At 43.4% G+C, this 25,928-nt stretch overlaps 1 protein-coding gene across 7 annotated transcripts in view; it reads right to left on the reverse strand.

The window, feature by feature from the left end:
- Positions 1-25,928, reverse strand: part of FILIP1 (filamin A interacting protein 1) — a 94,758-nt gene that overhangs the window by 49,841 nt on the left and 18,989 nt on the right. Inside the window, exon 2 of one of the 7 annotated variants that reach the window (XM_053381295.1) lies at positions 3,439-3,496. The exons of 5 other annotated variants lie outside the window; for them this stretch is intronic. Coding sequence is in view for 1 of the 2 variants with exons in the window: in XM_053381293.1 (XP_053237268.1) it covers positions 13,376-13,396 (21 nt within the window). In the remaining variant the exon portion in view is untranslated. Of the gene's footprint in view, positions 1-3,438; positions 3,497-13,375; positions 13,465-25,928 lie in introns of all 7 variants that reach the window. One more of the 7 variants, XM_053381293.1, reaches the window with a different exon arrangement.

Consider the following 25,928-nt stretch of genomic DNA (forward strand, 5'->3'; position numbering starts at 1 on the left):
TATCTGGAAACAGAAATGCTTGCCCGATGAAACAATCTCCATGGTGCTACTTTGAATACAACCCCAAAACATTCTGAGGGCACCAGACTGGGGAAGGCTGACATAAGGTAAATTATGGATGCATTCACAAATTCCACCTGCAACCATTGTGATAATCTGCATGTGTTGAAACAGTGATCACTCAGCAACCACTATAAACAGAGCTTTCATATCACCTAGGTCAACTGAGCCTGGGGGCCAAGGTGAAATATCATGAATTTGGGCTCAGCTAAGGAGGAAGGTTTTGACCAAACTGCGGGAGGCAGTGGAAGAATGGAGTGCCTGGCGTGCTCTGGTCCACGGGGTCACGAAGAGTCGGACACGACTAAATGACTAAACAACAACAACAACAAAAGAGGAAGGTAGCTAGAAGCAAACCCTTTCGGGTATATTGTTAATTACTAACTGCAAAACCGACATTTGGTATTTCCCTGATGTGGATTTTGGAATTTTCCTTATGGGCCAGCACAGCTACCTTTACTTTTGAAGCAATTGTCAAGTGTGTCAGTGAAAGAAGGGATCCCTATCTGCTCAGATAGGAATGTTCTTTAAAGATCCCCAATTTGCTAGATATTGATAAAGCTCGTTGCCTTATCATGCTGGTAGGAAGTGCTTTTGGTCTGAAGGGGCAAATGAGTATGAGACAGGCACAATTGCTGTTCCTTGGAATGTGACTAATCCACTATGTTTTCTGCAACATGGGGTCATTTTAATTCACAGAAGAGGACTTCACCACCATGCTGATTCTGGCATGAGCTGAGTCTTCTGCAAACATCTGTATGAACATCCAAGCCACATTTTGTATGAATATCCAGTCCAAGCAAACTTGCCTCCAGTGAACTTATGAATTGCAAGGCAGATTCTGGAGGGCTGCTTGGAAAAACAGACTAATCCCTATGTAACAGGGAACTGCAGTTTGCTAATAATGGTAGATCTGTGGGGATTTGAACTATGGTTCTTTGGGTTCTTTGGGGGGATGCACTTTAAATGTGCTTTAAGCATAGCATGTATGCAGCCTTGGATTCAGCAACACCTTATGAAACCCTGGCGAGCTACTGCTGCTCATAGAATAGTAGAATTGTAGGCTTGGAAGGGATTCTAAGGGTCCAACCTTCTGCATTGCAGGAATCATAGCAAAAGAATCCCTGACAGATGGCTATCCAACCTCTGCTCAGAAACCCACAATGAAGAAGCGTCAACCACCTTTTGGAGGCAGTCCATTCCACTGTTGAGCAGCTCTTACCACCAGAAAGTTATTCCTAATATTTAGTTAGAAGCTCCTTTCTTGTCATTTGAATCCATTGGTTCAGGTCTTAACCTCTGGAGAAGCAAAACAACAAGCTGGTTCCATCTTTCATGTGATGGCTCTTCAGTTATTTGAAGAAGTCTACCAAATCACCTCTTCCTCAACACACCCAGCTCCCTCAACTGTTCCTCATAGGGCTTGGTTTCCAGACCCGTTTGTCATCTTGGTTGCCCCCATCTGCACATGTTCCAGTCACGGTAAACAATACTGAGCTAGATGGACCAAAGACAACGTCCTAGGCTCCTATATAACACCGTGATACACAATATACATTAACATGCAATGAGAGATGAGTGTTAATAGGGAAAAAGAATGCATTCTTCCCAAGAGGCCTCTCTGTTCTAGTGCATGAAGTGGCTTCCCCTCCTTGCTTTTTTTTAAAAAAAAATTAAGGAGGTGCCCTCCATCCCTTCAGGGCTGTGCCCACCTCTAGTGTGAGCGGACATTTCCTGGAGAAGAACAAGGCAAGCCCCTTTGGCAGCCTTCTGTCTCCATTTTGTCTGAACAGTTGTCTCACTAATGCTACCAAACCAGGCTTGATACAATAACAGCAGTGCTAAAAATGAATGTATACAAGCCCTCAAGATTAACTTTCTTGGATGGTGACTGGCTCCAGACATTCTGCCTGGAAGCATAACGAGAGTCAAGTCCATTGACTCCAATCGCTAACTCAGTGCCAGCTGTCTCTGCACTGGCTAACAGGACCTGCACTGTTTGTTCACCTCTAGAGAATGTTATTTTGCTTAACAGTGGCAAGGTCATATCAAATGAAGTCACCATTTAAGTAATAGCCCTGGGGATAATGGATAGCCACCCAGGGTAGTAGCAGTTATAATAGCACAAGACACATTTCCCCCATGTCCTTTCTAAATGAATTATTTGTGCATCCTTGCAACAAAACAAAACAAAAAAGGAAAGGAAAGAGGAGGGGCTGGGGAAAGCTGTATAGTGCTAGGAAAGAGCTGAAAAACAACTTGACATTTACAGTCAACACAATCAACATGTAATCTAAGAGCACGCTCAAAAAGTCTGTGTTGAAGGGTAATTGAAAAGCGGAGGGGTGGGGGAGAGAGAGAGCCATGGTAAAATCCAAGCCAAACTCAAGATTTACTGAAACCAGAAGGCTTGCAACACTGTAAGAAAGAGGAAGATATTGGCCGCGGATGAAAGCAGAGCATTTCACAGATAATGAAATAAAAATTTTCATTTTGGAACGTTTAAGCAGGAAACTTCAATCCTGCACAACCAGTTCCAGAATAAAACGGTGCTATCTTTCATAAAAAGCACCATTTCCCCCCCACCAAGTCCATATATTACTTTAAAGGTATAACTCAAAATCTGCCTTCAGCTGAATGTGATGGTTTAAAAGAGACAGTACAGGAGACGGATAATGTGAGTACCTAGGGAATGAACTCCTGGGTGGTTTTGTAATACGTTTTGGTTTTCAGAGTCTACTTGATATCTAACCTCATAAGGAACAAAATCGAGGCATAATTTATTTAAAATCCAACTTCTCTACTTCCAGAACCCTGTTTCTAAATAAAAACAACAGTTGTGTGGCAGTCTAAAGACTGGACATAGTTGACGGTGGTGAACTATTCAACAGGAAGATTTGACTTAGAACTGTAGTACTTGTAAAATCCATTTGCTGGTCTTTAGGGTGTCACAAAATTCTTCGCCATTTTTAACCACAACAGGCTAATAGCTTCCCTCCCCACTCCCTGGAAATTGAGTCCTTTGTTACAAGCCTTGGTCTTAGACCCACACCACCACCAGCTGGAGTTGCTATCCCACAATGCTGTCCCATGCATGTTTACTTGAAAGCAGGCCCCACTGTCTTGGGATGGGCTATTATTATTTTTAAGGGAGCCTTTTAGGTCTAGCAGCTTCCTTTAGCTAGGCTAAAGAGGATCACTGTCCACTTCAGAATCTGCAGTCCAGCAGATTGCTTTGCAAGGTGGTGTGGGGGCTGTATGCTGCCTTGGTCCCTCCTCCCCATTATCCCCTTCAAAAGCAAAATATTGTTGGAAAATTCCATTCCACCTTTAGTTGCAGACATGGAACTGTTGCATGTCACATGTCTGTTTACATACCAGCACAGCTTGATGGGAACTTCCGTTGTGTGTATAGCCTTTGCTTTTGACTGTTGCTCTGGGAAGAAGAAAGGGAGAGGACATGTTTCTTTTGTCCTGATTTATGCTTAATAAATCCGTAGCTTGTTAGTATGCTTTCACAAGCCTCACACCTGTTCTGTTTGTGCAGTATGCTCTGCTGATATAGCGTGCTCAGGCTTTTGAAGTCTGAGTTGGTGATTTACGTCACATCAGAGGTTGGGGGTTCGTCATGGCTGGAAGGGCATGATCCAGCTGGGGGCTAGCCAGGTTGAATCTCTGCCCCTGAGTGGCTAGTGCATGGGCTGCCTAGTCTCACCAGCACACCCCAGAACCCCCCCCCCTTTGGCCCTTGGTCAGTTGGGCGAATGGTTTGGGAATGGGAGACTCAGATCTCCTTCAGATTCCCTGATAATATCCTATGGCTTTTGGGATACTTCTCCAGGGAACATAGGACTGCAGCCTCAATCACTAGGAAGTGATAAAGGAAATCTACACATTTAAATTTTGCATGTGTGTTTGTGTGTTACTTTCTCTCCAAATAAACATTTTGATTCATTTTTTTTAAGCCAAGAAATACATTGGAACATTAAGGAAGTATGAAAATTGATGGAGAGCAGAAGTCTAACCTGCTGGACTAGGAGATACAGATCAAATTGATTTATACTGGAATTGGCAAAGATCAAATTCCATAGTTTGCAGAGACCACCCCCCTGGAGTTCTTTGCAGTTTGCTTTGGATTTTACCATCATAAATACATTAGTATCCACAAACCTGACTACCTCACTGCTCACTCCAGACTCCAGGGCACCAATCCAAATATAGATCTTTCAAGGACCCCAATGCATACCTTACTCCACTGTGAAAACTGTCTATTTATTCCTATTCCCAGCTTCCTGTTCCTTAACTAGTTACCAGTTCATTAGAGGACCTATGCTATTGGTGTCTATGCTTGTGAGGTATGCTAAATGAAAGAAAGTTATTTTGAAAACCACTTTGGGCGTTTCATTTGCTTGGCAGATGGGATACAGTAAATGCAAAATATGCCTTTTGGAACCCAATCCTATCTGTATCTCCTTGTTGCAATTCCCACTGAGTTGTGCATTCTTTTCATTTGGGAAAGTACTCTGAGTAACGGACTTCATAACCCTTACAAACTGAATTTGGGTCTCTTATCTTGCTCTCTGTCTGTTGAACTAGATATTTAAATGTTCACTGTTTCCAGGAAGGGATCTCTCTGCCATAATTCCGAGGAAGGGAGATACAAAGGCAGAGACTGGTTTAGTTTGCAAATTCCTTTGCCTGACACAGGCTGTATATGAATGTATATTTGGATGTATTACCAAACACATCCAGTGCAGCGCTCTTTAGCTCTTTAGCACATTAGAGTTTGCAAAGAAAATGGCACAACAACCCCTAGGCATTGTTTCAAGCTTGCATTGTTGTGCGAAACTGTGTCTGGAGTGGGAACACTGTTGTTAACAGACACTGTGCGTGTTCTGGACATGCTTAACAATGGAAGAACCAGGGGGAGAAAGCACATCATACTTTAAAAGAAAACATATACATCTCTGAAATACATCCCAGAAGTACTGTTCTATACCACCATGTGAGCACTCCAGAGAGTACACAGATACTCTGATTGAACAGCAATGGCAATAGTGCAAAATCTGATCTCAGAGCAATTTTAACTTGGCACAATGCTCCACAGAAACTTCTTTGGACCTGGGAATATAAGTATAAAAAATATTTGTTACTACTATGTCCAAGGATAAATGGTAAGGAACTGTGGTTGTTGTTTTTTTTAATGCATTGGGTTATAGCCAATGCTAAGCCTACTCAGAGTAGATCCATTGAAATTAATTGCCATGACTAACTTAGGTCCATTCATTACAGAGGGTCTAGTCCGATTAGAACTTAGTTGGATACAACCCATATTTTCCATCTCACCATAGTTCAGTTTTGGCCATTATGTTTCAGATACCACTGAGATCATACAATGGCTGTTACATATCTTGCCATATGCTTTTTATTAAAATTTTGATGAAATGTAAACCTCAAACTCAGCTTGATCCAAACTTGATTAGGATGATTTCATCAATAGCAGAAAAATAAGATTGTGTCCAGGGCATGGGCAACCTATGGCCCTCCAAATGTTGGATTACAACTCCCATCATCCTTGATCACGGGCTGTGCTGGGTGGAACTGATGGGAGATGGAGTCCAGCATACTCGGTGGGGCAGTTGCCATTGCTGCAAGGAGCAGTTATGCCAGAGACATTGGCTTGCATCTGAGGGCAGGGGAGAGAGAGCACAGTGGTGGAGCAAGCAGAAAGGCATTGGTTCAACCCCAAGCATTTTCAGATAAAAGGACCGAATAGCAGGTGATGAGGAAAAGCACTGCCTAAGATCATGGCAAACCACTGCTAGAGCAGACAACACTAGCCTAGATGGGCAAATGGTCCGAGTGGTTATAAGGGGATTGTGATGGGCTAAGCCAGGCCGTGATCTTAAAAAAACCCATTTAGGTACACGCAAGGATTTGTACTAATGCAACAACATTTTCTTACATGCCCCACCCATTACAGCAGCATTTCTGAAACTTCATAACAACTTGTCCAGAGGTGCAGAGATATTTTAAGAAGTGGGTGGTCCTCTTTTCCACCTACGAAGGTAATTTCGAGGAATATTCTCTTCCTTCCCTCCTCCATTTCCCCACATCCTCTAGTGAAGAGAAGAAGCAACACACAGTTTTACAAAGGCGAGTCAGTATAAGAACAGAAGTGATAAGGGAACCCCAAATCCTTTTTCTTCACAGTGTAAAGGATGCAGCGTATTTTGTGCACCCCGAGAATAATGCTCAGGGTCACGCAAAAAATAAAATAAAATAATGCATTAATTAAAACCTGTCACAGACATTTATGTAAAGGCACCAATACAAACAAGCAGGTTCCATGGGGATGTGAGCTGGCCAAAAATACCATGATGATGTAATGATATTTTACTCACACTCTGGCACTCCACAGTCTTGTTCAGCAGATCCATAGGCCCTGCTTTTCATTAAGTTTACCCCTGTGCAAAATGAACTAGAAGAGAGACTAACTTAACCTTTTTATTCTGTGCATTTTGGTGAAAAGATTCAGGCATCAGTCACAGCTACTATGACATAATGTTTTGTTTTCTGCAACACCACTGTTGTTTATGCTAAATATATATCTTGTGATAGAATCTGGCAAAAAGACAGACCCTCCAAGTGTCCCTATTTTCCAGAGACGTCCCTAATTTAGAGAAGTTGTCCCGGTTTCTGATTTGATCCCAGAATGTCCCAGTTTTCCTCAGGATGTCCCTATTTTCATTGGAAAAATGTTGGAGGGTATGGAGTTATCCAACCCCCGAGCCAACAGAAGGCAATTCTGTACAGGGAAGGGTTTTTTAAATGTTTAATTATGCTATTATATATGTTGGAAGCTGCCCAGAGTGGCTGGGGCAACCCAGTAAGATGTGTGGGGCATAAATAGTAAAATTATCATTATGGAATGGGACGTCCCTATTTTCGAAATGTTGGAAGGTATGAAAAGGTCAATATTGGGTCTGCCATCCTAAAACTCCAGATTGGCCTAAGGATATGTCTGCCTCACAAATGAAGCTGTTGTTTTAATTCATTAAACATTGTAGTAGAACCTGTGTTCCATCAATTAACACATGCATGTGATATACATATGACTCTTGATAAAGTTATCTTGCTTAGAAACTCTTCAGTTCACTGTTTTCACCAAAAATTATTTCCAAAACTGTTTTCCACAAGTCGTAAGTTTTTCTTAGTTTGCTTAACAAATGGTGTGTGTGTGTGTGACTTAATTATATATTATTAATTGCTGCTATTTATCACTGCATGTCTCTGTAGCCACTTCAGCCTGTGTTGTTATGGTCTCTCATCCTCAAGTATGAAGTATCAGGCCTCTTTCTATGTTGCCAGCCCAAGAAACCTGACGTAGCAGAATGAGATTGACAGAAAGAAAAGAGGAATCAAACCAATTTTTCTCTCACACACATACCCTTGCAGAGCCAAAACACTTTCTCCATAAGCTTTTGCTCTTCATAATATGAAACAACATGAACAAGAATTATTAATGTTGGTCCCGCTGCGCTGCGAAGCAAACCAGTTAAAGCAGTCAATGTCACTTGTGGCAGGGAATTGGGGGAAATATGGGAAATATGGTCATGTGGTTTAGAAGTCCCCAAAATCCCAAGTTTCAAATCTTCTTGCCACCACAGGGCAGTAGATATTTGGAGCTGCTTTCCTGGCACATGAAGTAGCAGCTGCTCTGCTTCTGACAGATTTCTAGCATGGCTCTTGGTGTTGTCTGACTATAGCAGACAACACCACTGGATAACAGAAACCTGCAGCAACAGGAAACCAAGGGGAACCACTTCAGACCTTTGACTTCCTGCCATTATTTGGATCCAGAAGCTGCTCCGTCTACTTTTAAACAATACATTGCCTGGTCTCCAATTGTCCAGTTCTCAAGCTTTTCTTTCTATGCTTTTTCATCACCCAATACCTGCCTCACAGAGCATTAATGCAATCACATTGTGCCAGGATTGGAGATATAAGCCACTGACAAAATGGCTGAAATACCCAAGGTGTGCCCAGTACCAGGATGGGGGGTGGGGTGGGGGTGGAGCTAGGCACACAACAGCAAAAAATACAAAAATAAACAAAATAAAATTTGAAAGACACATCCAAGTCGTCCCAAGGAATGCCATCACATTTCACCCCAAAGGGACTGTGTCGTTGTGACTCTCAGTGCAGGGTGGACATGGAGGGAGCCAGCAACACACAGGCTGAGCCACGACAATGTCTGTCGTCATCATCACATTTATTACCCAATGCCCACCCTTCAACAGCAGGTCCCAGGGTGGGTTGAAATGGGCCATATCATTGTGCCTCAACTTCTGTTAAACAGAGAGGAAGAGCTGTTTCACGATTCTGAAATATTTAGCGAAATGAACATTGTAAGGCGCTTCACTCATTAGAAATTATACGTATGCAATTTCTGTATCTGGGACTATACACAACTAAGGGCTGGCCCTACCATTAGGTAAAGTGAGGGAGGCAACCTCAGGTACCTGATTTTGGGTGTCATGAAAGGGCCACCAATGGTTAGTTAGTTAATATATTGTTGTTGCTGTTATTTGTTTTTTCCATGTATTTTATTTGTTTGTCTTTTACTGATAGAAAGAGGGAGTGATACCCTACCCTATTCACTGGTCTGCCTGAAGGCCTGCTCTGCTCTGCTTGCTCACTCTCTCTCGCTCTCTCTCACACACATGCACACATTTATGGCACACACTTCACTTTTTTATCTACCATATTTTTCCATGTATAACACGCCCCTATGTATAAGATGACCCCTAATTTATGGGACCCCAAATTAAGGTAATGGGGGGAGATTGCCCAAAGTTCTTAAGCTTTTTGGGGGGCGTTGTGAACAATCGCTCACCTGCCTGACCACCGCTGAAAATCACACGCTTCACCAAAGCCACCAATTGTCTGCCCGCTGGCCGCCAGCAGCAGCCAGTCACCAGCAGGCCTTGTTGAAGCCACCAATCACCCGCCCAATTGCTGCCGCTGTAGCAGCCAAACACCAGCAGGCCTTGCCACAGCCACCACTCACCCGCCCAATCGCAGCTGACAAACTCCTGCTCGCAGCAGCTACCAATTGCCCGCCCCCCCCCCGCACTATCCGTGTATAAGACGACCCCCAATTTTTAACATTTTTTAAAAATAAAAAAGCATTGTCTTATACACGGAAAAATACGGTATCTATCTATCTATCATCAGATAGATGATAGATCTATCTATCTATCTATCATCATCATCTATCATATATCATTTTTTAAACTGTCTACAACATTCCCCTAGAATTTCTTATGAATATTATAGTCCATGGATCTTTATTTTTGCATCTGGCCTGGACTGGGTACCAGAAAAGTGTCTTATTACGTGAGATGAAATAGCATGCTAAATAAATACTTTCTCAATTCCATGATCAAAGAGAGAGCTTGAATAAAATTATGCTGTCATTAAAGCCACGATCCATTAAAGGCTTAGCCTGTGTCACGAACCGTCTATTTTATTGGGCCAAGATGTGGTAAAGGCTGTATCTGGGCCACACTCAATTTTTCTTTTGTTTTCGAGGTTATAAAGCAACAGCAAGACATCTTTGCCTGTCTCCTTCATTCTATACACCAAGTATCTTGAACATACTAATGTAATTATTAAACGATGACTAAAAATTAAAAAAAATGAACTTCTGCATTGAACCTGCAGTACGTGAATCAGAACGAAGTAGACATCAATATATTGTATTACAAGGCATGTAACCTCCTTCCATTGCATTCCTCCAGATAACCCAGGTAATGACTAGAGTAAATTAAACACATCAGGTGGAATTCAACTAAGTTTTACTCAAAGTAAACTTGCTGAAATGAATGGTCCTAACTTAGCCATGTTCATTAATTTGAAGTTGCCTACTCTCAGCGAAGCGACGCAGGTTGTGCTGTGGGTTAAACCACAGAGCCTAGGACTTGCCGATCAGAAGGTTGGTGGTTCGAATTCCTGTGACGGGGTGAGCTCCCGTTGCTCGGTCCCTGCTCCTGCCAACCTAGCAGTTTGAAAGCACGTCAAAGTGTAAGTGGATAAATAGGTACCGCTCCAGTGGGAAGGTAAACGGCGTTTCCGTGCGCTGCTCTGGTTCGCCAGAAGTGGCTTCGTCATGCTGGCCACATGACCCGGAAGCTGTACGCCGGCTCCCTCGGCCAATAAAGCGAGATGAGCGCTGCAACCCCAGAGTCGGTCACGACTGGACCTAATGGTCAGGGGTCCCCTTTACCTTTACCTTTACTCTCAGCGAAACTTCATTGAATACTACCCAACATTCTGTATTTTACAAATTATGCTGTTTCTTTGTTTACTACATTTGCATGTTACACCCCCACCATTCAAGGCATTGTACATTGATTGCCTTGTAGGAAGTGGTAATTGAACCACACAGAACCAGCTCTGCAAGTGTTTCCTTAAAACACGCTGAGAAAGGTAACGAGAAAGAAAAGGCAGTAGGGCAAATGGTTCTTCCTCTTAATCAATCCATGCTTAATCAATAATCAATCAATCAGAATGTCGGCCACAGTGGTGACTCAGTTCTGAAGGGGAAGTGTGGGGAAACCCATCATGTATCCTGTATGGATTGTGACCTCTCCTTTATCAACTGCCACAAATATTCCTCACATTCCAAGACAGTGAGCGACTTCTTACAGTCTTAACTATTTAGTGGTTCCATTGTGGGTGTATACATTATTTGCACCGATTAGCACACGTTTTATGTTTAAATTTACATGCATATAGCCTCTTCTTTTAAAGAATTGGCCTCTCTCTGCTGCAAATTTCTTGGGGGCAGTATGCAGATGACTGTTTGCAGAGTGGGTGCAAGGGATGTTTGAGGAATTTAAACTGGCCTGATCCGTATGCCTGCAAGCACACAAAAACTCCTTCTTGTAAATACTTGTCACTTTTGAAGTTTTAAGTGTTTACAAGAAGAAGGGTGGGAATAAGAGGTGTTTGTCGGTTCTTTAACTTAAACATCAAGGCTGCTGATTCTGCATGAGCAAATGGGCAATAACAATGTCACTGAGAATTCAAATCAGCCTCATGCTAGAATGTCACAACACTTTACAGTGAAGACCTGAAGCTCTCTGTGCATAAAACAAGACTCTGTAGCTTTCCAAGCTATTATGCATAAAGTTCAGTTTTAGTGTTACTTATTCTAATTTACCTTTATACTCTGAAGCTATTGTCTGCTGTGAAGTTGTCCATTACCTTCTCTTCATGACACTTACAATGGCTAATTTATAAAAAGAAAGGTTGAGAACCTCACGTCCTGTCAAAAGATAGATTTCCACTTTAAGCAAAAACATACCCAGACATTGCTTGAATTTGGCCCCTTTCTTAACCTCCAAAAGAATTCATTTTGGCAGCGTGCTGGAAACATATAAGAACAATGTAACAGCTACAGTTTGTTTTCCTTCCTGTAATGTTTTATGATAGCATTTTAAAATATGTGTTTATTTGACACTTAGCCACTGTTATCTTCTATATCTTCTGGAATTTTAGCCCTGTTTCAGCCACACAGAAAGATCAAGAAAAGCTATTTTCACAATCATATATATTAAATGTTGTTTTAACTCAAGGAACTATAGGGGGTGCAGTGGCGTAGCGTGGGGGGTGCAGGGGGGCCGGCCGCACCGGGCGCAGCATCTGGGGGTTAGGGTTAGGGGGTGCAAATCCATGGGTTAGGGGGCGCAAATCCACGGGTTAGGGGGCGCAAATTACTTGCCTTGCCCCGGGTGCTGACAACCCACGCTACGCCACTGGGGGGGTGTAAATCTGTTGTACCAATTTGCAGTTCACACAATTCACCCACACACAGTGTGGGATTTTCCAGAGGCCTAGCTTTGCGTTGCCTTAAGCCCAGCTCCGATATCCCATTGTCTAAAGTTGGATTTCATAAACTACCTTCTAGATCAGGAGTTCCTCAACTGTTTTTGGCCCGGGGACACATTTGAAAATCTGAGAAACTGTTATGGGTACCACTAAATATCCATTTCATGGAAGAATGACTAGCAATGCTTGGAACTCCCTCAAAACAGGCAAAACATCTACACACATCTAAACAAATAAAAGACAGACAAAAGGGTGTGTGTGGAATTAGGCAATCCTTTAAAACAACATTATTTTTATGTCAGGGGTGCCTGAGATGCCCGGGTGTCAATGAGCCCCACAGTGGGGACCCCAGTTTTAGATACATTTCTTAACTGCTACAGGAGTTTAGTAGGAAAAGAAGTGCTTGCTGGGACAGACTGTCATGACCTCTGTGACCAGCAATGATCTGGACACAGAGATGTAGGCCAGGGGTCAGCAAACTTTTTCAGCAGGGGACCGGTCCACTGTCCCTCAGACCTTGTGGGGGGCCAGACTATATTTTTTTTGGGGGGAAAATATGAACGAATTCCTATGCCCCACAACTAACCCAGAGATGCATTTTAAATAAAAGCACACATTCTACTCATGTAAAAACACGCTGATTCCCGGACTGTCCACAGGCCAGATTTAGAAGGCGATTGGGCCAGATCCAGCCCCCAGGCTTTAGTTTGCCTACCCATGCTGTAGGCTGTAGGGGAACCAGATAGGGAGCAGAATTTGGATCAGGACTCAGAGATAAGACTGCGGAAGATAGGGAGACCAGTGTGCCCAAGGTGGTTGGATGAGAACTCCCAGAGGAACCTCCCAGACCACCAGGGCCTACAGGCCAGAGCCTAACCCCTCACAGACACATTCCCCTGAGCCCCAAAAACTAGATGCCTCTCACAGCACACCACCAGTCCAGCAGTGTGGGGAGCACACCAGGAGGGAGGCTATGGAAAGAAGGAGGAGGAGGTGTACCCATCTACAGGCCAGAGGATTGACCCATCGAGGCTCCAAAGCTCTCTGAAGGTGGTGGCGTCTGGAGACAGAGGCATAAAATGCCTTAGTCTGTTTCCAATCTTTGTCACGGACAAGTAATCTCACTGGTTTCCCTGTGGGTTTTGGCATCAGACCAGAACACAACAGAGCTACAAAATTCACTTCACTGGCAGGACTGCAGATGCAGCCAGGACAAAATGACACATGTGGGTCACCACATCCACAGCTGTCCTGAACTTCATGCTTCTGCATCCATTCATTGCTACCATATTATTTCAGGAGGGTATTCCCCTTGGGCCCCTGCTGGCAATCTCTTTGCCCATTTCTTGCTTCTCCTGGACATTCAGTGGAGGAATGGGTGGGTGAATTGACTAGATAGGGAGGATCAGTGGCTTACCTGCCTGTGCACTCTCTCCATCTCTCTCTCTCAGTCTCTCTCTCTCTCTCTCTCTCTCTCTCTCTCTCTCTCTCTCTCTCTCATTGTTTCTGTTTTCATGGCAAGGTGAAGGTGGGGGAGAGCCAATAAAGTGAAAGAAGATGTATCAGATTAGTGAGCAACAAGAACTCTCTTGTTATATCATCTTCAACGTCTCAATAATTTCAGGGGCTCTATCTGATGGTGGCTCATCTTCCTGTCACTTGGTCACTTGGCACACTGGTGACAGGAGGAATGTGTAGTGGGATGATCTCCATCTCTCCCATTAATACAATCTGTTAAAATTTCCTGGGCATATTTATGAGTCCAAATAGCCCTAGGGCCATTTTAGATTGATCTCAATGGGAATAACTTCTAAGTAAACATTCATAGGATTGTGCTGCATATCCTGTAGTTGAGGCCTCAACATGAAGTCTAGTTGGAGAGGGCAGGATATAGACTGAGATTATTCAGTTTCATCTGCTACAGTAACAGATGTGGCATTTAGTCCTTACAGTGTAAAATTTATATGGATGGAGGATGAAGTTTTGTTTTCTGAACAGCCACAGATCAACATGTTTCCCGCTACAAATGTCAGCACTGCATAGAGACAGGCTCTTTCACCATCTTTCACCAAATGTCCTTTCTTGGAATGCTTATAGCTCGTATCATTTTCAATCAGCATCATTCTCTTTTGATTCCCACACGACAAACCCTTTAAGTGAATCCACTGTCCACACTGCACTGGACTGTTATTTTGATCAAGACTACAATCCTAATCTGCTTTAAGTGAAAGGCAGTTTAATTGAAATCAGCACAATTATTTCCAAAGACATGACTATCAGCACTAGGGAATTGTAGCACCATTATCTTGGGAAGGAAGGGGATTCATGCGGAGTTTGCAGGAATATGTTATGAGAGGAATTAAACACTTATAATCAAAGCAACAGCTTGGAGGCAGGGTTTATACTGCGGTTCACCAAGATGTAGCTGTCAGCTGTAGCCGTCAGCAGAAACGTTGAAGAAACATTAGCTGCTTCATACCACCAGTAGGGGAGTGGAGCAAGCCTAGCTTCAAAACAGATTTGAAAGTCAGACAGTGTTTGCTTCTAGTGTGCCCCCTTAAGAACTAAGGCCTGTTCATTCTACTTTCTTTCACTTGGGTGATAAGAAATGTTGAACAGAGTGACACAAGTCAGATCTACTCTTAAGGCAGAAGTTATCATGACTGCCAAGCAGTGTGGTGTAGTGGATAGTGTTGAAGACCCGAGGTCAAATCCTCATTTGGCTACGAAGCTCACAAGGTGACTTTGGGTCAGTCACAATCTCTCAGCCTAAACTGACCTCACAGAGTTGTTGTAGAGATAAAATGGGGAGAGCGGAACTCAGATACATTACTTTGATCTCCTTCGTGGGATATCAATAAAATAAACGAGTATTTCCCACCAATCTTACCTTATTCTTAGTTAGAATAACCTAAACTACCGTATTTGCACTGATTATAGAATCTGTAGTTTGCAGGTATTTTACTATAAGGGTTGGTCCCTTCCAAGTCTATGATTCTGTGATACTTCCATGATCAGGAGATGGTGTGGTGGGTGAGAAATCTCAAATATCTCTTCTTTTTAATTCTTTTAATAGATACTTCCTGTCAAATGTTTCAAAATTCCCTCCACATCCATGATGCCTAGACACTTGACTGGTAAAAGTATGGTAGCAGTGTTTTTAGAAGAAGAAAAAGAAGAAGAAGAAGAAGAAGAAGAAGAAGAAGAAGAAGAAGAAGAAGAAGAAGAATGGTGAAAGCAGCTGCTCTCAAAATCCTGAAAGCCACAAGACTGTAGAACCTGCAATTGGAAATGGCCGTTCTCTTACCTAAACACTGCGTTGCTAGGCTTAGCACTCAGGTGTCAACAGACAGCACAACTGCTACCCTTCCAAAACGACTTGAATAAACAACCTAATTCAGTCCTTGCAACGGAGGTAATAATAACACCATGTGAGCTATATTGTCAGGTATGCAAAAGGGCTTAAGAGAAAATTCTGTCTGCCGGACTCAAAGGCTTTGAACGGAGTCAGGAATGATGTATGAGGGTTTGGGGGAGGCGAGGGGGGAGTATATGTTTGTTGTCACAGCAACTGCAAATATAATAAACGGGCATTGCTTCATTTCCTTAAACACTCAGGTTGCTGTGCTGAAATAGTTCGTCATGAAGTCTACAATGCTTCTTTCCTTCTCTCAGCCTGTATCTTACTCAGTTACCGGAACTCAGCCCATTACAAGGTTACTTTTAGCCTAAGTGCATTAGAAGCAGAGAGGGAAATGGAAATGGAAAAACAAAAGTAAAGACTACTTAGCCCCATTGCTTCTCATCTGGGCATAGAAAAGACCTTATTTTCACAAAGATCTCATCAATAAACAAAGCAAGCTGGCAGCAGTTTAAAAGGATGACGTCAGTTCGCTACTGCTTTCAATCACATCCTTGTTTATTTTGCATGTTTCTTCTGTTGTTGTTTTAAGGGGGGGGGATTTAATATGTCTGATAAACTGTAATGGCAACTACCGTGAGAGCAAGGCGAGAACGCCACCCACATACAATAAGAGTTCACAAAAATACAGCAGTAGATAACTATTTAACCAAATGCAACTAACGTTGCTACTTTTACCATTCTTTCAAGGCCAGGATCCTTTGCTTATGAAGAAAAGATCATTTTCTTCCCATGTGCCACAGAAGAATTAGGCTACTAAACCCTGAAACATTTAATTCCCATGAGCCTGAAAGAATTCACATATCTTTCTGTACAAAAACAAAACAAAAACTGACCGTACTTTTAGAATATAATTTTATCTGTCTCTGTAGTACAAAGTTTCAGAATAGTGTTAACTGCGTATGTAATAATTTGCCCCAAAAAGGAAAGACAAGCGGTTTCTTTCAACCCTGGAGACATTTAAATCATACTCAGGACTGTTCACACATACAGGTCATCTTCACAAGCTATATTTAAATGGTGTTTTTGCATTTCCTGTGTCTGTATCATTAAAACTTGCATTGCTTCACAATGCTACTTTCTGTCCCACATTGAAAAGCAACCACAAGCGACCTTGCAGAGGCTGGATGGCCATCTGTCATGGTTGCTTTAGCTGAGATTCCTGCATTGCAGGGGATTGGACTAGATGACCCCTGGGGTACCTCCCAACTCTACAATTCTACGATTCTATGACAGATTCCAGCCTAAAAAACCTGGCCTCATGGAGAGTTCTGTGTGCTTCCACCAAACCACCACCATCTAATTGCTCAGTCACGTGGCTGAATTGATTTTCAGCCTGTGCTGAAGTTGAGGTGAAAGATTATTCATGTCCCAACAAACTGGCTCTACCGTGGAGAAATCAGATTACCACTTTGCCACATGGCCAACTGTAATGAGCACCATACACTACTTACTGCATGAAAAGGGCTGGGTTTTGATCTCATGAACTGATCATTGACCAAGACAGCCTCTTGTTTGGGATGCTACAGTGATGTGTGGAGTTTGCTTCAATATCCTACACAGCATGATTTCAATGATTTCCTGACATCAAGAAGTCTACCACACTTTTACTAGTTATGCCTACTTTATACATGATCTCCTCGTTGGGATTCCCCACCCTCGCTTATATTTCTATTTTAAAGATGGCAAAATCTGATTTGTACCACTAGTGAATTCCTACAGCTGAAAAAGGAAAGGCAAAGGAACCCTATTCTCCAGTTACACTGGAAGTGGAAGATTTGTGACTGCTACACTGACACAAAGGCTCCTGTATGTTGTATCTGCTCAGCCCAGGAGGAGAGAAGGATTTACATCTTGGAACATTCCCAAATGGCACAAAAAGGGTACAGATGCTCCTCCCCCTTCCACATCCCCAGAAACAACACCAAAGCCCACCAATCAGAGACTATGCCAGCACCCTGGACACATGCCACTCATACATGGTGGTCGCCATGAGTAGGCATGTGCAGGACAGTTGTGCATTTTTTGTGTTTTTATGTTGTAAACTGCCCTGTAATCCTCGGAAGAAGGGTGGTGTGTGTGTGTGTGTGTGTGTGTGTGTGTGTGTGTGTGTGTAACTTAAATGGCAGCAAGAATTCTAAAGCAGTAATGTGGTATACGTGCCTAGGTAAAGGTAAAGGTACCCCTGACCGTTAGGCAGTGCCAGATTTATGTATAGGCTAAGTAGGCTGAAGCCTAGGGCCTCTAAATCTAGGGGGCCTCCCCAGAGGAAGTCTCCCCAGTGCCGCAGTCTCCCCTCTCCCAAAACTGTAAACCCAAGACTTCATGCAAGGGCAGGGCAACTCAGGCCCAGAAACTATTAGACTCAGGACTAGCCAGTGGGGCCCAATTTGAAGCAGTGGGGTGCAACTTGTTGTTGTTTTTTTGTAGGGCCCCAGTTCACAGCCAAAGTCTGCAAAATCTTATAGATATAAATAAACTCCATCTAGATTGCCCTGGTGCAGGGGACCCCTTAGGAGTGGCCCACGGGGCCCAATTTGGCCCAATTGCTCCAATTGCCTTAAGGTCAGCCCTGATGAGACTGTGCAGGGGTTGGACTGACAAGCCCTGCATCTTCTAGGTCCCTGGTGTCACCATTCAGAGTACAGACTCAAGGAATTGTTATGGAAATATAGGGGGGCACTTATTGGAAATCAGTTTTGTCACCTCCCCCCCCAAAAAAACCCCGAGACAATGAGCCCAGCCACCTTTTATTCACAGTTGCATAAGCACTACACTACAGCATGGCCATAAACTTGTACGTGCAACCACTGAAATATATACCCAATATGTAACAATGGAGATTTATGTTACTGCTTTATGAATAAACAATGTGTTTTATGAATGGACTCTGTATTTTGTGAATTACCACCAATAGGGAGCTCTAGAATCTGACAGCTAACCAATTGGGGGCTACCAAACAGTGACCCCTATTGCTGAATGCAGGTAACCAGCAGGGAATGCTTCAGCTCAGCCTTTGCACTGTTGACTGAACACCCCCTGCTGTGCAGATAATAGAGAAAGCTCATAAATTGTATTCCCTTCTGGCATCCTGGCCAACTCTATTACACTGGTGTAAACCCTGGTGCACCAGAAGCACATAATAGCAGCAAATAAAATCTGCCCATACGTCAGCAACTGATAAGACTTGTCAACCAGTTCTTCCAAAGTCTTCTTAAATTATAAAGCTCCAAAATACAGGCCAAAAGAGAGCAGGTCTGGGAAGAGTGAGGCATACAATGGGCACCACCAGTGAAAAGGCCCTGCTCCATGTAACTCCTGCCCTGCCATTTGATAGAGTGCCCACTTGCCCTCCTTCTTGACATGGAGTGCTCTCTATTGGAGTCTCCAGGTCCAGTAAAATACCATAAGAAAGGAAAGCAGGGACCCTGAAGTTCCCAACAGCTGTTAATCAAGCAAGCAAGCACACAGGTCACCTTTGTCACAGTCAGGATGCCTTTGTCCTGGCCAGGCCTGCACCTAATCTTGTTTTTATACAATCTTGTTTGTCCTCAGTAACCAAAATTATATTATCAACATATACAAGCAGAAAAGTTGTTTTCCTTCATTTGCAAGGAATTGAACAAAACAAAGTGGCACTAATAAAGAAAAGTTCTAGGGTGGCAACAGAAAACAAACTAAATATGCTTTTGCAGTTCATCAAAACTATCCAGCAACATCAGGTTATAGGAAAACTGGTGATATTAACAGTAATCCTTCAGGTTAGTTAATTGGTTCGACAACTTCCATGCACATGATGTGTGATGCTAATTATTCCCCCTAAGAGTTAAATGATAACTAATCAGAGGCAGAAAATATATATACTGCGGCCTGCCCTAAATAGAAGCCTAGCATGGAAGACTTGGGTATAGTATGCAGATCTGAAAGGGCCACAAAGGGTAAACCACCCAAAATGCATGCTGAAGAATTTGCTAAAACAGTCACAGTAGATCCAGCTGTTGTTAGTAACTCAGTGAAGGTTTGGGAACCTTCAAGGTTCCAAGAGGTCCATTGTTTAACCTCAGAGGATGCTGAGCCATGGTTAAATGCCACAAAGGCTGAACTTGATTCCTTAGAGAGGAACAAGATGTGGGAACTAGTTCCAGGCCTGCTCAGGCCACAAAAGGTTTACAAAGTTCAGTTATTGCAGAAGTTTTTCAGTGTTAATCTTATGCATTTTTTAAAATCACCATGGTATTTAACAATAATATCTAATGTCCTTTAGAGGAGAAATTGTGAATTGTAGAATTTTAGATACCTGTCATTATCCTTGGCTTCACTCAATTTTGTTTATAATACTCTTCCATTTTCTTCTAGTTGTGAGGGTGGGGGATGGGGAGGAGCCTCACAAGTGGAGTAGCCTAGGGCCTCTCTTCATCTAAATCTGGCCCTGCCATTAGGTCCAGTCACGGACGACTCTGAGGTTGCGCGCTCATCTTGCTCTATAGACCAAGGGAGCCAGCGTTTGTCCGCAGACAGCTTCCAGGTCATGCGGCTACTCAGAAGTAAATCTCAGCAAGGTTAATGGTGCTTACTCTCAGATATGTGGGTATAGGATTGTAGCCTTATAAGTTTGTCCAACATCAAAAATGCTTTTTTTGTTTTGTTTTTTGGCAAATGCAAGGTTTTCTGTTTGCTGCCATCCTCTAGCTATTTCTTAAATTAACCGGATTCTGTGCTCCCTTATCCAAAGCGGTCAGGTTACAGTATCTTTGGAACAAAAGCAATTCAAAACTCTCAAACTATGATCCATAAAAGCTTGATAGAGTCACACCTAAAAATCCATGAAATGTAGCAATGGAATAGTTTATGTCTATCTCAGAAAGAATTCAGATTTAGGGGAAAACTTGAGAGTGGGAAAACCCTGGAGACTCTGATGTCTACATCATTCTCCATGCACAAACCCAGCAACTGACAAACCCTTGGAAGACTTTGCGGTGATTCAGTAAATATGCACTGAGAAATCAGGAAGCTTCTCCTTATCACCCTTTCCAAAAAATAAAGTAGTCATCTTTGTCCCCTGTGATCACTTTTGCTGCAGCCGCTGATCTGTGTGGTTCCTTATCCTCCTTTCAGTTCTGGAGGCTTGATGTAAACTAGTCACACAACTGCTATGTTGCTCATACAAATCTGGCTCGCATTCCAGAAATCCACATTTTAAGTGCACTTTTGGGGGTCATAGGAATTTATCCTGGATCAGGGTCTGGGCACTTCAGTGAGTTCAGCCTTATGTATTTAATAGCCGATGGCAATCTAATCTCTGTTGTGTTATTTCCTACAAAACTCTTCCACAGCCTTCCTCTAGTGTATATACGCAACCTGACCTTCAGCACAAGAAGAAATCACTGTAACTTTAGAGCATGTTGTAAGAAAAAGCAATATGGAAGAAGCTGAGGAAAAAGCAGTGAAGACAGAAACTTCTTGTTTATCCTAATGGCTGACTATGATTTTTAGGAAATTTGAGTGAATAAGTCTTTTGTAACACATTAGACAGAATGAATGAGAGAGCGGGAACCCTAAAATGAAACGACTAATGTTCCTATGTTCTTAAAAGGAAATAGGTAAGATCCCAAATTGGTGAACAGGGTGGGTAGGTTAAAAAAAGGAGAGGGCTATTGTCCTGTGCCGTCAATACTTGTGCAGAATATGAGATTTCAGCAGGTTGTAGCTTACACCTGCCAAAATTCTGTCTCCTCCACAACTATCAATGCCACCTTTTTCACATGGCAATCCCTCATCTCACATGTAACTCTCAATCTGGATAAAATTACAACCCTACCCATGTTTAGATAGAATCCCCACTTTGATCAGTTGGAATTGCTGACTTTAATCCAGCTAGAATCAGTGTGACAAATTCAGTCCCATCCATTTCAGTGGAACTCAAGCATAAATAACGTTATCTGAATTGGGGGCACCGTTGCAAATGTGCTATTTGGAAACCAAAGTTGCTAGTTGCAAATATCCCTTCTGAGAACCAGCCTTACAGAAAGCCAATAACTAGCTAGATTTGTATTAGTTTTAAGAACACTTTCTGCGTGCCGTTCATAATTTTATAAACGTCTGTCATGTCACCTTTCGCCTGGCATTTCTCAAAACTAAAATGTCCCAAACATTGCAAGATTTTCTTCATTGGGGAGTTGCTCCATCTGCTTGAACATTTTGGTTGAACCTTTTCAACTACACAGTATCCTTTTCGAGGTGAGGTGAGCAGAACTGGACATAGTATTCCAAATGTGGTTGTACCATAGATTTGTATACTGTATCAGCAGTTTTCTAATCAATTTCTTTACTAATGATTCTTAGCATGGAATTTGCTTTTTCATAGGCTTGCCATATGTTAGGAAAATTCCCAACATGTCCTAGTTTTTGGGTGTAAAAATGGCATTGGGGGGATTTTACCAAATCGGCAAAATGTCAGGGAAAACACGATGGAAAAGGCAGTGGAAACAGCTCAAAAAGCTTAAAATCACTATTTTGGGGGTTAGGTTCCCCCAATTTGCGTTTGTTCCCCCCCAAAAAAGCTTAACAATTTCGCAGGTGTCAGGAATTTTACTTTTTGAAATATGGCAACCCTACCTTTTCACCGTTGCCACACACTGGGTTGACATCTTCATCAAGCTATCTACTATGACCCCAAGGTCTCATCCCTGGTCCTTCACTGCCAGTTCAGACCCCACAAGGAGGCCTTCACAGTCTCTCTTTGTTTTGGTGAAGAAGAAGTGTTTGGATTTGATATCCTGCTTTATCACTACCCGAAGGAGTCTCAAAGCGGCTAACATTCTCCTTTCCTTTCCTCACCCACAACAAACACTCTGTGAGGCGAGTGGGGCTGAGAGACTTCAGAGAAGTGTGACTAGCCCAAGGTCACCCAGCAGCTGCATGTGGAGGAGCGGGGAAGCGAACCCGGTTCCCCAGATTATGAGTCTATCGCTCTTAACCACTACACCACTATTTATGGGTTTTTTTGTTTTTGTTTTTAGAACTGCTAAAAAAAACAACCCAGATCAAAGCATAGCTGAAAATTACTAATATTTTATGTAGCAAAAGAAAATGCTTGTTCCAGGAGTAGAAACCATCTGTTGGCATGAGGAAATAAGGCCACAGCAAGGAAATGAAAGAGAAAGATGTCGGCTGCCTTTCCCATGGGAAGGGAGAGGAGCTGGAAATGGCAACTGGAATACAAGACAAAAGCATGCTGAGCTTTGAAGGAGAAAGGAAGGGCTCGCAAAGTTGATGGGTTAAGGAGCAGAAAGCTTAGTGGACAATGGGAAAATAGGGAACAACGCAGAAGAGGAGGCCAGCAAAAGGCTTATTCGTAGATGACAAAGATTGCTTTATTTGTTCTTTGGAAAGGGTGATAAGCAGAGGTAACCAGTGAGTGATGTGTTTAGATGATAGCCTTGACAGAGGATTCCACACAGTTAGCAGATTGCAACTACATCCCCAGCACAGTGTGCTCTTGTGCCTAAAATGGTGAAGCAGGCATTTGTGAGCAGGTGTGGACAGTTGCCAAGGGGCTGTGGTCGGGACAAGTTTCTCTCTGAACCTATGGAATGTGCCTTGATCAGGCCAGGACAACAGCTACATGGGCAGCTGTGGGAGCTCAGAGTTAACAGCCTTTCCATATGTTAGCTGATGACACAGGAGGCCAAAGCAGCACCTGCCTTTACGTGTTTGTTTGGTCCCAAACTCCAGAAGCAGTTTAGGACCAGGCTACCTGAAATATCACCTTCTAGCCAAAACTTGGGGGACCCTGTTCTGGGTGCCCCACCAGATGAAGAGAGGCAGTCAACCCCTTAAAGGAGAAAACCTTTTTAGTAGTGGCACCCCAGATAAGGAATAATAGCCTTCTGAGGTAAGCTTGGCTGCTGCCATCCTTGTCTCCATTTTTGCACCAAGTTCATCCAGGCCTTTTGAATAAGTTTACTTTAAAAATCATGCATGATGTAGAAAAAGTGGATAGGGAAAAGTTTTTTGAGGCAGAACTCAGGGCCATTCAACGAAGCAGAATATCAGAAGATTCAGGACAGGCAAAAGGAAATAGTTCATCACATAATGCATAGCTTAACAACGGAATTTTATCCCATGAGATGAGTAATGGCCCCTAGTTGGGATGTCTTTAAAAGAGGATTAGACAAATTCATGAGGGGTAAGACTGTCAATGGTGACTAGCCATGATGGCTGTGAGCAAGATTCAAATAATGAGTCCCAATAGCAGAGCCCACACAAGGATTTCCACATGGGGCAGTGGGGTTTCCCCACTCTCCTCCCACTGTTTGCCCCCCAAAACTGGTTCAGGGGGTGTTGGAAGAAGGAGGAGGGAGGAAAGAATATGTGTTTAGGTCAATATATTTTCCTGGGATGAAAATCTACATCAAAAACAGTCCAGCTATTAACAATCCCTGTGGCCCAGCTGTTGTAAAGTCCATGTTCCATATTTCACAGATTTGATAGGAAACCCCCAGAGTCCCTTTGTGGGCACCTGTTTAGAAGGGTAGTTTTAGCCAGTGTGCCCACTTTAGAAGGGAGGGGAAGGGAACATACAGAGGTGACTAGGTCATTACACTGTTTTGCTCCTTACACATATCCAGTGGCGTAGCATGGGTTGTCAGCACCCGGGGCAAGGCAAGTAATTTGCGCCCCCTAACCCGTGGATTTGCGCCCCCTAACCCTACAAATCTATGCCTATGAATGATGGTCCCTCTCTCTCTCTCTTTCTCATATTCCAATTGATTCCCATTTCCGCCGATCGATCCCCGAAGCTCTCACCCAGCAAAATTCGTGCGTAATTACGCTTCGCCATCCCTAATCCTGCCGCTTCCACCGGGAAATCATGACGGTGCGTTTCTCCTCTCCAAACTTTCCCCGGCCCTTTGCCGGCCGGCGCAGCCCTTTTGGCTACGAGCTCCCCTCCTTCTCTGCCCGCTTCCGACCCCACCTCCCCGTCCAGCCTCCCTACCTCCTGAAAAAAGGCGCCGGCGCCGAGCAGGACACCCCCCGCGGCCATCGGAGAGAGGCGGGGCCGAGGGAGGCGAGCCAATGGGCGAGGCGGGGTGGGGTAGGTGGCCACGGGGGCGGGCGCTGCCGCAGTCCTTGGGTGGGCAAGGTAGGAGCAGGCGGAGGCTGGCCGGCCGCTCTGACAATAGGGGCGGGCCGAGGGCACGACGCGGCTGGGCCCTCTGGACTCGCGCCCCCCCCCAGATGTTGCGCCCGGTGCGGCGGGCACCCCTGGCACCCCCCACGCTACGCCACTGCACATATCAGCTGGTGAATTTTATTCAGACAGACTCCTGTTTGGAAAATATTAAGATGAAGCCATCAAAAATGCCAGCACACATTAAGCTATTTGCTGTGACAAGGGGAAACAAATGATCCCTCCCACAAAGTGAGAAGGTTAACTCCGCAAAGCTCTTCGTTTATGGTGCTTCACCAACTTCTCCCCCTCTTTTTATTATCATAAAGAGGTAAATGGTGGAACGAATTAGTTTCTAGCACCCAAACTATTCCAGGACTATGCAAACCTTTCTCTTGTTTTGAGTCATAGTTCTTTATCCCACAGGATAAGACCCTGCAGCTTTCCTTACATGAAACTTTGTGGGTCTGCTAGTCAATTCAGCTCAGTTCAGTTTGATTTAATGTGTTTAGCGAGCAGCCATTACACACCTAAAAATAATAACAAGAATGCTGCTAATTATAGTGATTTACATTCAATGAGTTATACTAAGGGACTCCTCTCATGACAGCCTTCATGGTTGATATTTGCTAGCATGGGCGTAGCCAGGATTGGGGGGGGGGGCGGCAGCCAAAGTTAAGCTTTTTTTAGGAAATCAAAGTTGTTGACCTTTCATTAGGAAATCCTTTTAAAAGCTCCACAGGAGTACAGGAGATGCATAGAAAGAGGACGGGTGTCTTTCAGTTTGTTAAACCTCCTTGACATCATCCTCTTTCTATGCTCCTCCCGATGGAAACATGCAGATGAGGAAAGGCTGCAGTCTGCCTTTTCCCACAATCAGCTTCTAAGGCACATTTATGGTATTTCAATTTTTACAATTAAAACAGCTCTTTTGCAGAGAAATGCATTCACACAAAAGAGCAGGATTGAAAAGAAAAAGTTTCCCTTGCAGGTGCTAGCGAGTATTCTTTAAGGAATAGATACAGAGCAACATGGCTGACCTGTTCCATATGGATGGATGAAAGTTTTGTTCCTGGTGCTGAAGGGTAGAAGTTGATTATTTATTGGGTTGGGAGTAGGTATGTGATAGTTCCTATTAGGGCAGGCCTAAGGCATGCACTAGAAGAAAGAGACAGACAGCTGCAGGCGTTCCTAAACATACTGACAAGAAGAGAAACCAAGACCATGAATAGGCACTGTAGATCATCTTGGTTCTAAATATTCAATTGATACATCTCTGGAAAATAAATAATGCACAGTACTTTTCTCTTGACTCTTTGGAACTGTGTCTCATTCTTACTGTTTCATTTCTCTCACTGTTTTCTTAGCAGTTTGTTT

Source organism: Podarcis raffonei, chromosome 3 (assembly GCF_027172205.1).
Source record: "Podarcis raffonei isolate rPodRaf1 chromosome 3, rPodRaf1.pri, whole genome shotgun sequence".
Taxonomy (NCBI): domain Eukaryota; kingdom Metazoa; phylum Chordata; class Lepidosauria; order Squamata; family Lacertidae; genus Podarcis; species Podarcis raffonei.